Raw genomic sequence first — 12,574 nt, 5'->3', positions numbered from 1 at the left:
GTAGAGTGGCCAGATGGCAAAGCCTCAGGAAAGGAATGACTATGAGAGAGAATTATCTGCAAACAGCATTAATGAGGAGTCTCTTGCTAGCCCCTCCTTTTAACCTTAAAGTTTGTGAGATACAGGGAACAAATAGCTTCCACTGAAGGAGAAGCAGTGTCCTCAAAGATAAGCCAGGACTTAATGAAGGCAGAGGGTGGAGAGGGGTACAGTAAAGAGGCTGAAGATGTAGAGGAACTCTGTATTGTATAGTAGGCCCAGGAGGAAGGTTTTTGGAGGGAGGGATAATGAGACTAGGAAAAGGAAATGCAGAGCAGCAGATGGTTTAGATGAGAATAAGAAAAGCATCCGGGCACAGTGACTTACGCCTGTAATCCTCGCAATTTGGGAGGCCGAGGCGGGTGGATCGCTTGAGCCCAGGAGTTCGAGATCAGCCTGGGCAACATGGAGAAAATCCTGTCTCTACAAAAATACTACAAAAATTAGCCAAGTGGTGGCATGTGGCTGTCGTCCCAGCTACTTGGAAGGCTAAGGTGGGAGGATCACCTGAGCCTGGGATGTGGAGGCTGCAGTGAGCTGAGATCACACCACAGCACTCCAGCCTAAGCAACAGAGTGGGACTCTGTATTTAAAAAAAAAAAAAAAAAAAAAGAGGATAGGAAAAGATAAATAATTGAGGGAACTACATTGCGGTGGCATTCAAGGATAACAGAGGTGACATAATGAAAAGATTAGGTATTTACATTGCACCTGGTAGAACCCTATGAAAGTATAATTGCAGGTGCAGACCGGGGTGGCAGTGGGGCGCAGAATAATATAAAATAAATTGTTGAAAATTGGGATTGAGGCCAGGCGCAGTGGCTCACGCCTATAATCCCAGCACTTTGGGAGGCCGAGGCAGGTGAATCACCTGAGGTCAGGAGTTCGAGACTAGCCTGGCCAACATGGTGAAACCCTGTCTCTACTAAAAATACAAAAATTAGCCAAGCATGGTGGCACACGCCTGTAATCCCAGCTTCTCCGGAGGCTGAGGCAGGGAGAATCGCTTGAACCTGGGAGGTGGAGGTTGCAGTGAGCCGAGATTGTGCCCCTGCACTCCAGCCTGGGCAACAGAGTGAGACTCTGTCTCAAAAAAAAGAAAAAGAAAATTGGGATTGAGTCCCTGAAGAAAACCTGGCTCAGGAATCTGTAGGACCCACACCAGATAAAAGCTCAGGTGAGCCTCAACCTGGATTGGTTACAGATCCAAGGGAATCCCAAGCCAGAAAGCTTATGAGAAATCATAGCTAGTCCCACATTTAGCCATGACTAGAGTCTTTCAGGCTGGTCTGGAAAGATGTTCATGGATAACCTGAGTGGGAAGACTTGTCCAGATCACTGCTGTGTCCACATCATGAAAGAGGGGCCCTGCTCTCGAGTGAGCATGCTGGGAAAAGTATCCCCTGAAGTGCCAACAGGGGCTATGCAGCAGACAGGCCTGAAGGGCCTTGGGTGGAGTGTGGAAGAAGAGATCCTAGGGCTGGGGACTCAGAATTAACCTTCACATTCCAGTGTAGCCATGCTGACAAGGCCTCCGTCAGCTAGTGTGGCTGCCACGCACAGTGCTCTGACCAGCATTCTGTCTGTGCTGGAGAATCACAGACAGGCACACTACCTGTGCCTTCCTAATGGACTAGTAGCCAAAGCCCCCCATTCCTCTAACCTTTCCAGGTTTCTCACACTGGAGAGGGAATAGTGTGAACTTCCCCTTCATGTTTTCTTTTGGCTGGTGGATGGATGCCTTCTCAGGGTCTTTCCTTATTTTGGAATTTGTCTAAAATGGATCTCATCCTTACCTCATGCATGGTCACAGTGGTCCAGGAGGTGACCCGGAACCCAGGATGCCTGTGATCAGGATTCAGGGTGTTCCTTAACCTGATCAGGACTCCTTTTCCAAGAGGTGCTACGTGGGTAACTCAAAGACTTGGTCTCAGTGCCTCCCAGCCAAGGGACATGGCATTACTTTCAAGGAGGAGCATTCACAGCTAAGAGACTGACAATAAGGCCATCTAGAAGCTGCAGCATGAATTATCTTCATCCTAGGGGGAATGCAGCAGCCTCCTGCTCTCCCTCACTCAGACAGGAAGCTATGGCTGAGAACTCCCCATATCTCTGATTGAGCCCTGGGTTCTACCTAAGGTGTTTTCTGATCTTTGGTGACCAAATCTCTGTCCTTAAGGTGCCCAAATTGCTGTCTGCTCTCTGTCCAGAAGAACCACTGGTCCATTCATCAGCCCAGATTGTCAGCAAACACCTGGTAAGTGCTAGTGTGGCCAGAGCAGGGGTGGGATGTTCTTTGGGAGCACTGAGACTTGTCCTTGAGAAGCCGGATTGAGGCCTTCAAGTCCTGAACCTCGTTAGCCCCAGGGAAATCACAGCTGGGTTCTAAGAATAAAATCTCACTCAACAAGACTGCCTGGGCAAGTAATGACGTTGTAAGGAAGGGTCCATTATAGTGCTGGGACTCAGACACAGGAGCTCTCAATCTGTCCCCCTTCTAATTCTGATTTGAGCACTCTCTTTAAGAGAGCACATCTGTACACACAAATGCATGAGTGTGTATGTGTGTCTGTTGTTTTGTTTTGTTTTGTTTTCTTGGCAAGGGAGGAGGGCCCATGCTTCAGTTAGTTTTGAGTTGGTCTCAGAGGTGTTGTATGACCTTGTGGCCCTGAGAAATACTGATGATGGCCCCTCTTACTGAAGTGTCTCTATGGAAAGATCCCATTAGATCGCAGCTTGAAAGATCTGGAGGGTGGTTTGCAGTTGGTTGAGATGGATGGACAGAGTTTTATATTTTGCCTTTTACAGGTTGGAGTTGACAGCCTCATCGGGCCAGAGACACAGATTGGAGAGAAGTCATCCATTAAGCGCTCAGTCATTGGTTCATCCTGTCTCATAAAAGATAGAGTGACTATTACCAATTGCCTTCTCATGAACTCAGTCACTGTGGAGGAAGGGTATGTTTCCCCATGTACCCACTTGAGGCAAAGATAATGGAAAAATGCCTTCAAAATTCTGAAGGAAAGTTCATTTTAACCGAAAAGTGTATACCCAGGCAAAGTGCTAATCAGGAGGGCAATAGAATAAAAACATTTTCAGATATGAAAAGTCTCAACTTTACTAGGAAATTTATTCCTCCAAAATGGAAAATAAACCAAAAAGAGAAAGATCAGAAACAAGAGATTCAACTCAGAAAAAAGGCAAAAAGAATCCATGGGATAACAGTGAACAGAGATAAGAATGTCAGCTTTAAATGGGGCATAAAGGGATTAGTTAATCCAAAGTGGAACAAAACCCAAGAATCCAGAAAAGATCTATTCAGCAAGATGCAACTGATAAAATACCAGATACATACAAACATTTGAAAGGCAATTTAGACAACTGGCTAAAAGTTTGAAGTTGAATTGGGGATAACATAGAAAAAACAACACTAACAAAAACAAGACAGTTATTAACTCTGGGAAAATGAAGAAGTTGTACAAATTGAATGTCCCTAATCCAAAAACCCAAAATCAAATGCTCCAAAATCCGAAACTTTTTGAGCACCAACTTGACACTCAAAGGAAATTCTCATTGGAACATTTGAAAGTTCCAATTTTTGAATTAGGGATGCTGAAATGGTAAGTATAATGCAAATATTCCAAAATCCAAAAAAAGGAAAATCCAAAATCTAAAACACTTCTGGCCTGGCGCAGTGGCTCACGCTTGTAATCCCAGCACTTTGGGAGGCTGAGGCAGGTGGATCACCTGAGGTCGGGAGTTCAAGATTAGCCTGGCCAACCTCATCTCTACTAAAAATAATACAAAAAAAAAAAGTAGCCAGGTGTGGTGGTGTGCACCTGTAGTCCCAGCTACTCAGGAGGCTGAGGCAGGAGAATGGCTTGAACCCGGGAGGCAGAGGTTGCAATGAGCCAAGATTGCACCACTGCACTCCAGCCTGGGTGACAGAGCAAGACTCTGTCTCAGATAAATAAATAAATAAATAAATAAATAAATAAATAAATAAATAAAACACTTCTGGTCCCAAGTATTTCAGATAAGGGATACATAACCTGTATAAGAAATGAAAAGACCATAGTTTGCTGTGGATCAGCTACAGAATAGAATTTACATAGTCATAATAAAGTAAACCTGACTACTGGCCAAAGTTATGCTATAACTCTGTTGAAAGGATGAAAGATGGAAAGGGAAATGGGGGTAAGGGAGAAAGGAGAGCTAAATTCTCATTTTTCATTGTAGAAAGTCAATTGATAATGCCTAAAGCTGAAAAAATAAAGAACTAGTAATACAATTATGTTAATACCTAGAGGCATGGAAGTAATACCAAAATACTCAGCAGAAAGAATTAAAAGAGTTGCCTCTGGGAAGAGAGAAATGAATAGGAGTTGCAGGGGACTGCTATTTTTCGTAACAAAACCTTCAGAAGTATTTGCCTTAAACTGCTAACATCAATTGGCCAAAAATATCCAGAGTTTTGTGGTACGCTGCTACCAGTGGTGTGCTGATAAATTGTTGACAACCAGCTCTCCAAAGGAAAAAATAAGTGACGTAATTCGAAACATTTGCTAATTTCTGTGGTGTAAATTATTCCACTATAGCCAATGATATCACTGAACGCTGAGTTGAGAAGAGATGCTAATAATTGCCTCTCCCAAGCTGAAACAAGCCAGCTTCAGCACACCACTAATAGAGACCCATCTCAAGCATTTCACTGATTTATCAGATACTAACAGACCCACTCTATGATTAAGATTGTGCTAGGCAATGAAAGAAACAAAACGACATAAGGCTTAATCTCTTCCCTCAAGGAATTTATACTATGTGCAGTAAGAAGTGATAGGTGCTGTGGTAAAGATCTGTAAGGTCAGAAGGGAGGAAAGGGTCAGGAAAGACTTAAGGAAATGACCCTTGAGCTGAATCTTAGACAATGAGTAGAGCCACCTGAGCTGGAGAAAGGAGTGGTTTTGGAGGTGGTGTTTTTTTGTTTTGTTTTTTGTTTTTTTTTTCAAGACAAGGTTTCCCTCTCTTGCCCAGGCTGAAGTACAGTGGCATGATCACAGCTCACTACAACCTCAAACTCCTGAGCTCCAGCAATCCTCCTGCCTCAGCTTCCCGAGTAGCTAGGACTACAGGCGCACACCACCAGGCCCAGCTAATTTTTAAAAAAATTTTTATAGAGATAGGGATCTCACTCTGTTGCCCAGGCTAGTCTTGAACTCCTGGTCTGAAGCCTCCCAAAGTGCTGGGATTACAGGCATGAGCCACTGCACCTGGCCAAGGGTATTCTAGATACATAAAAAGTGAAGTGGCCAGCCACGGTGACTCATACCTATAGTCCCGGCACTTTGGAAGGTCAAGGTGGGCAGATTACTTCAGCCCAAGAGTTTGAGACCAGCCTGAGCAACATGACGAAACCACATCTCTACAAAAACTATAAAAATTAGCCAGGAGGCCGGGCGCGGTGGCTCAAGCCTGTAATCCCAGCACTTTGGGAGGCCGAGACGGGCGGATCACGAGGTCAGGAGATCGAGACCATCCTGGCTAACACGGTGAAACCCCGTCTCTACTAAAAAATACAAAAAACTAGCCGGGCGAGGTGGCGGGCGCCTGTAGTCCCAGCTACTCGGGAGGCTGAGGCAGGAGAATGGCGTGAACCCGGGAGGCGGAGCTTGCAGTGAGCTGAGATCCGGCCACTGCACTCCAGCCTGGGCGACAGAGCCAGACTCAGTCTCAAAAAAAAAAAAAAAAAAAAAAAAATTAGCCAGGAGTGGTGGCATACGTCAGTAGTCCCAGCTACTTGGAAGGCTGAGGTGGGAGGATCCACCGAGTCTAGTATGTCAAGGCTGCAGTGAGCCAAGATTGTGCTACTATACTGCAGCCTGGGTAACAGACTGAGAGCCTGTCTTAAAATACATATATATGCAAGAATTAGTTGAGCATGGTGGTGTGCACCTATAACCCCTGAGGTGGGAGGATCAACTGAGCCCAGGAAGTAGAGGTTGCAGTGAGACCCTGTCAAAAAAAAAAAAAAAAAAAGATTGTGAATTATGAAAGAGTATATCTTATTCCAGAAACATCTCCTTATTTTGATCTTAACTCAAATGTCACCTCTTCAGAGGAACCTTCCCCAACTACCCTGTTAGAAATAATCTGTCCCACTGACCGCCATCACATCAACCTGTTTTATTTCCTTCATAACACCATCACTATCTAGTCCTATCTTTACTTGTCTCTCACAAGTAAAATATTAGTTTCAGAATGTAAGTACCTTATCTCTCTTATTCACTTTTATATCCTGAGGGCCTACAGGAACTCAGTAAATGTATTTGTTATATGAAAGAATGATAAACAATTCACCATGTCCAGAATATAATTCAGAGAGGGATGGATACAAGAGAGAAGGCTATACATGCAGATGGACAAGGGCCAAGTAATGGATTATTCCCTGAGGAGTTTGATACGTAATGGTAATTTAAGAGCTGAAAGCAAAAGAACAGCATGATTAAATCAGCATTTCAGGAAGATTATTTGGGCTACATTAGGAAGGTTGGCCTGAAGAGGGTAAACATGGAGGCAGAAAGGCCATTGAAATAATTCTGGTAAAACAGAAGAGCTCCTAAACTAAGGCAATAAATAGCAGTAGAGATGAAGACGACAGACAATAAGGTGATTAAAAACTATAAAACATGTGTCTGCCTAGATATATGAGGTCAAAGAGAAATTAAGGAAAAAAACAGATTTGTTGCTTGAGCAATAAGATTTCTGGTGTGCTATTCAAGATAGAAATTAGTAGAGGAAGAGCAAGATTGGCAGGCTGGGAGGTGGGGAAAGTATAAATTCCATCTGGGACAAGTTGAATGCATCGTGGTGTGCAGGAGGCCTTGATCTACAGGGCTGGAGCTTAGGAAAGAAGCTTGTGCTTGAGGTACAAATTTGGAAGTGGCAGGCACAGAAGTGATAACTGAAGGCTGGACATGGTGGCTCATGCCTGTAGTCCCAGCACTTTGGGAGGCTGAGGTGGGCGGATGAGCCCAGGAGTTCGAAACCAGCCTGGGCAACGTGGCGAAACCCCATCTCTACCAAAAATACAAAAATTAGCTGGGTGTGGTGGCACACGCCTGTAACACCAGCTACTCGGGTGGCTAAGGCAGGAGGATCACTTGAACCCTGGAGGTGGAGGTTGCAGTGAGCAGAGTTTGCACCACTGCACTCCAGCCTGGGTGACAGAGCAAGACTCGGTCTCAAAAAAAAAAAAAAAAGAACTGATAGCTGAAGCCATGGGAGTAGAGTAGATGAAATCACCCAGGGAGAGTGTGTGACATGAAAAGAAAATAAACCAAAACAAAACCTTGGGGAATGGGAACTAACAGCAAGCAATTTTAGACATAAGAAAAGGAATCTAAGGAGACTGACAAGGAATGAGCAAGGAGGGGACATGTGGGGTAAGGAAGAGGAGAGATGACAGGTGAAGCCCAGGTTTCCAGTTAGGGAAAGAGTGGATGGTGGTGTACTCAACTGAGATGAGGAAGGAGGGACAGATTTATGGGAGACAAGGTCTGTGTAGGGCACAAGAGGTTGGAAGTTCCTGTAGGGCATCAGGTATGTGGAGATGTCTGGTATTCAGTTTGTGGTTAGAGCTCAGGAGAAGAGGTCAGACCCAGAGATAAAGTCTTTGTCTCCTTCCCGAATCATTCTTGTGATATTCTCTCTCTCTCTCTCTCTCTCTCTCGAGATGGGGTCTCTCTTTGTCCCCCAGGCTGGAGTGCAGTGATGTGATCATGGCTCACTGCAGCCTCGACACCCTGGGCTCAGATGATCCTCTCACCTCAGCTTCCTGAGTAGCTGGGACCACAGGCATGCGCCACTCTATTTTTAGTAGAGACCAGGTCTCACTATGTTGCTCAGGCTTGAATTCCTGAGTGCCTCCTAAAATGCTGAGATTATAGGCATGAGCCACTACACCACTACATTGTGGTGTTCTCTAACTTATTTTTCCTGTCTTCATCATTCTTTGTCTTCTATATTTACCCTTCCCCCGTTGTTCTTATGAATTAGAACATGAGCTTTGAGTCAGACTGACAAACTGAATCCTAGGTCTGTCACTTATTCACCTCTTAAAGAATTGGCCAAATTAGCTGGGTGTGGTGGCGCACGCCTGTAGTCCCAGCTACTCAGGAGGCTGAGGCAGAAGAATTGCTCGAACCTGGCAGGCAGAGGTTGCAGTGAGCTGAGATCATGCCACTGCACTCCAGCCTGGGTGACAGAGCGAGACTCCATCTCAAAAAAAAAAAAAATGGCCTTACCTCTTTGTGCCTGATTTTCTCATTATAAAATGGGGTAAAAGTGAACTACCGTGTAGGTTTATTGGGAATACTAAATTAGTTAGTAAATATAAAGCTTTTTTTTTTCCCCCCCCCAGACAGTCTCACTCTGTCGCCCAGCCTGGAGTGCAATGGCATGATCTCAGCTCGCTGCAACCTCCGCCTCCCAGGTTCAAGCAATTCTCCTGCCTCAACCTCCCAAGTAGCTGGGATTACAGGTGCGCACCCCCACACCTGGCTAGTTTTTGTATTTTTAGTAGAGACAGGGTTTCACCATGTTGGCCACGCTGGTCACGAACTCCTGACCTCAAGTGATCTGCCTGTCTCAGCCTCCCAAAGTGCTGGGATTACAGGCCTAAGCCACTGTGCCCTGTCATACAAAGCATTTAGGATAGTTAGTTGCTGTTTTTATTTATTTATTATTGTTGTTGTTATTATATTACTACTTTATCCCATTTCACAAGGATGGCATGTTGCCAACATTGTCTTTCTAAAGAATATCTCTGATCACATCCTTGTTCTGTTAAAAACCTTTTGAAAGCTCCCTCTTACCTTTAAAAGAAATCGGAACTTCATGATTTCTCATGGTCTGGCTCCAGTACTGAGTCTAGAATGCTAGTGTGAGATGAGGCCTTAGAAGTCATCCAGCTGAACTCCTGAATTTTTATAGATGAATAAATGTAGCATTCCAGACATTTTTCTTGTTGCACCCGTGCTACACCACGTCCTCTTCCAGACTCCTGGATAGGACTGACAGACATCACCATTCTCTAAACCAGAACTACACTTGCCTTCATCCATTTGATCACCTGATTCCAAGTAACTCATGAGGCTTTGTGGCTTCCATTCTCTCAGACCTTCCAAGGAAGACAATGGCATAAATTTCCCCATATGTTCTAATTAGCAACCTTTCCCTGCCCTTCTGTGGGTGGGCAGGGCCAGGCACAGTGGGTCACACCTGCAACCTGTAATCCCAGCACTTTGGGAGGCTGAGGCAGGCAGATTGCCTGAGCTCAGGAGTTCAAGACAGTCTGGGAAACATGGCAAAACCCTGTTTCAAAAAAAAAAAAAAGTCCAGTGTTAGTGTTAGTGTCCTAATTGACATGAAGAGACTTGGTGAGGAAACCATGACTCCCTAAGACACTACAGCTTTCTGTGTGAGAAAAGAAGTTCAGAGAAAAGGCCTAGCATATCTCATAGTCATTTGCTGTCTTGGAGGAGACAAGTTCTCATTCTGTCACCCAGGCTAGAGTGCAATGGCGCAATCATGGCTCACTGTAAGCCTCAACCTCCTGGGCTCAAGTGATCTTCCCACCTCAGCCTCCCAAGTAGCTGGGATTACGGGCGTGTGCCACTACATGGCTAATTTTTTTTCTTTTTCTTTTCTTTTTTTTTTTTTAGAGACAGAGTCTCTATGTTGCCTAGGCTGGCTACTTCTTTTTTTTTTAAATAAAAAAGTTGAGGTAAAGCTATAGGCAGCCCACGCAAGGCTAATGACTGGGAAGGCCATTAACAATTACCCAATCCTGCGAATGAGCTCCTGCTGATAAGATCAGACATCCTACATCCCATACGAACTTTGTCCCATTATTTTGGGGTCACTTCGTTTTAATTACTTATGGTAAATCTGGGAAAGGTAATTAAATTGCAGTCAAGTGAGACTTGATTACCTTGCTGCTATTACATCTTGGCTAAGTGGCAGAGTAGGAGCATAAAATTGTTCAGAAGGGAGTTTCTCATATTCGTTGTGTGCTTGTCTCTGCCAACAGTGGTGGGCTGCTGAGGCTTGAAAGCTTGCTGAGGTTTTCTGGACACCTGCCCAAGGTCTTCAGGGTTTGAGGGATGCTAATAGGACCACCTTGGAGAAGGTGTAGGCGAGACTATTCAGAGAAAGCTCCTGCCCATCTTTCTCATGTTCTGGCATTTTATATGACAGCTGATGCTCAGGAATCTGCAGTGTAGTGAACACTTCATTGTCAAGGCTTGAGTGTCAGCCCTGTGTTCTGCATCTTTGGTCCCCTGGTCCCAAGCAACCTCTCCTGCATTTCCCCCTAATCCAAGGCACATGACTCAAGCAGCAGTCTAGAGTGCATCTTCACATGCTGGCCGGCTAGAAAGCCAGGTTCTCACCTAGGTTTTAGATGCTCTTTGCAGTTACCAAATGTAGCCCTCAGCGCCAGGTAAGAAATTACTACTTCTCATCATTACCCTGAGTGTACCCTTCAACTCAACTGACTGACTGCCCTGCCCATTCCTACTTCCCTTTATTTCTGACATTCACTCTGCCTGAATTGCCTCTCTTTGGAGCTCTTTCCTGTAAAAATCCTACCCATCTTGCAAGATCCAATGCATATTCCAACTCTTGCATGCAGCTTTCTTAAGATGTCATAGCCGGCCAGGCATGGTGGTTCACACCTGTAATCCCAGCACTTTGAGAGGCCAAGGTGGGCCAATCGTCTGAGGTCAGGAGTTCGAGACCATCCTGGCCAACATGGTGAAACCCCGTCTCTACTAAAAATACAAAAATTAACTGGGCCTGGTGGTGCATGCCTGTAATTCTAGCTACTCAGTAGGCTGAGGCAGGAGAATCACTTAAACTTGGGAGGCAGAGGTTGTGGTGACCCGAGATTGCACTGCTGGACTCCAGACTGGATGACAGAGCAAGACTCCATCTCAAAAAAAAATTGTCATAGCCATAAACTGTTTCCCCCACCTCTGTGCTCCCTGTGCACCCATAACACTTTATTCATGCTCACGTGGTACTGTGGCACTTACTGCATCTTTCTTCCCTCTTCAACTAGACTATAAATTCCTTGAATATATATATATATATATATATATATATATATTTTTTTTTTTTTTTTTTTGAGGGAATCTCACTCTGTCACCCCAGCTGGAGTGCAGTGGCACGAACTGGGCTCACTGCAACCTCCACCTGCCAGATTTAAGCAGTTCTCCTGCCTCAGCCTCCCAAGTAGCTGGGACTATTGGCGTGCACTACCATGCCCAGCTAATTTTTTGGATTTTTAATAGAGATGGGGTTTCTCCATGCTAGCCACGCTGGTCTCAAATTCCTGACCTCATTATCCGCCCACCTCAGCCTCCCAAAGTGCTGGGATTACAGGCATGAGCCACCGTGCCTGGCTAAATATAGAAATAATTTTATATGTCTTTATATCCCCTAACTTCTTTTTTTTTTTTTTTTTTTTGAGAGGGAGTCTCGCACTGTCACCCAGGCTGGAGTGCAGTGGCCGGATCTCAGCTCACTGCAAGCTCCGCCTCCCAGGTTTACGCCATTCTCCTGCCTCAGCCTCCCTATAGCTGGGACTACAGGCGCCCGCCACCTCGCCCGGCTATTTTTTTTGTATTTTTTAGTAGAGACGGGGTTTCACTGTGTTAGCCAGGATGGTCTCGATCTCCTGACCTCGTGATCCGCCCGTCTCGGCCTCCCAAAGTGCTGGGATTACAGGCTTGAGCCACCGTGCCCGGCCTCCCCTAACTTCTTAATACTGCATTTTTTACATAGTAGATATCTTATAAGCATTTACTGAATGAAAAATGGAGATCTCTGATTTAACCCCTCTACTATAACTGGCTAAATATCTGTTAAGAGATCCCTCTCTGCTTCTAGAAAAAAAATATTGCACATGATTATAGAGAGGGAGAAAAAGAAAATAAATAAATAAAAATTTTAAAAGTTGGTACCAGTGATGGCCGAGCTCAGTGGCTCATGCCTGTAATCCCAGCACTTTGGGAGGCCAAAGCACGTAGATCACCTGAGGTCAGGAGTTTGAGACCAGCCTGACCAACATGGAGAAACCCCCATACAAAATTAGTCGGGTGTGGTGGGACAGGTCTGTAATCCCAGATACTCGGTTGGCTGAGGCAGGAGAATCTCTTGAACCCAGAAGGTGGAGGTTGCAGTGAGCCCAGTTCATGCCATTGCACTCCAGCCTGGGCAATAGGAGCAAAACTCCATCTCAAAAAAAAAGTTGGTAAGAATGTCACAAATATAGAAAAAAATTTGTGGATGAGTGCTTCATTCCTTAAAGCTCACCAAATTTAAAAAACAAAACCACAGAAGGAAGCCTCATCTATAATAAAATGAAATAACCTACACATACCTGTGCACTGACTACAGAATATCTGCCAGATACAATGAAATTTAGATTAAACCCAAAGAGAACACCAAGATTCAACATAAGGAGAAGGAA

At 44.9% G+C, this 12,574-nt stretch overlaps 1 protein-coding gene across 1 annotated transcript in view; it reads left to right on the top strand.

The window, feature by feature from the left end:
- The window catches only part of EIF2B3 (eukaryotic translation initiation factor 2B subunit gamma), a 139,312-nt gene that overhangs the window by 113,322 nt on the left and 13,416 nt on the right, over positions 1-12,574 (top strand). The window contains exons 9-10 of the mRNA XM_017960993.3: positions 2,219-2,296; positions 2,848-2,996. Coding sequence (XP_017816482.1) covers positions 2,219-2,296; positions 2,848-2,996 — 227 coding nt within the window. The remainder of the gene's footprint in view (positions 1-2,218; positions 2,297-2,847; positions 2,997-12,574) is intronic.

This window comes from Papio anubis, chromosome 1 (assembly GCF_008728515.1).
Source record: "Papio anubis isolate 15944 chromosome 1, Panubis1.0, whole genome shotgun sequence".
Lineage (NCBI taxonomy): Eukaryota > Metazoa > Chordata > Mammalia > Primates > Cercopithecidae > Papio > Papio anubis.
This window is presented reverse-complemented; position numbering and strand designations above follow the sequence as displayed.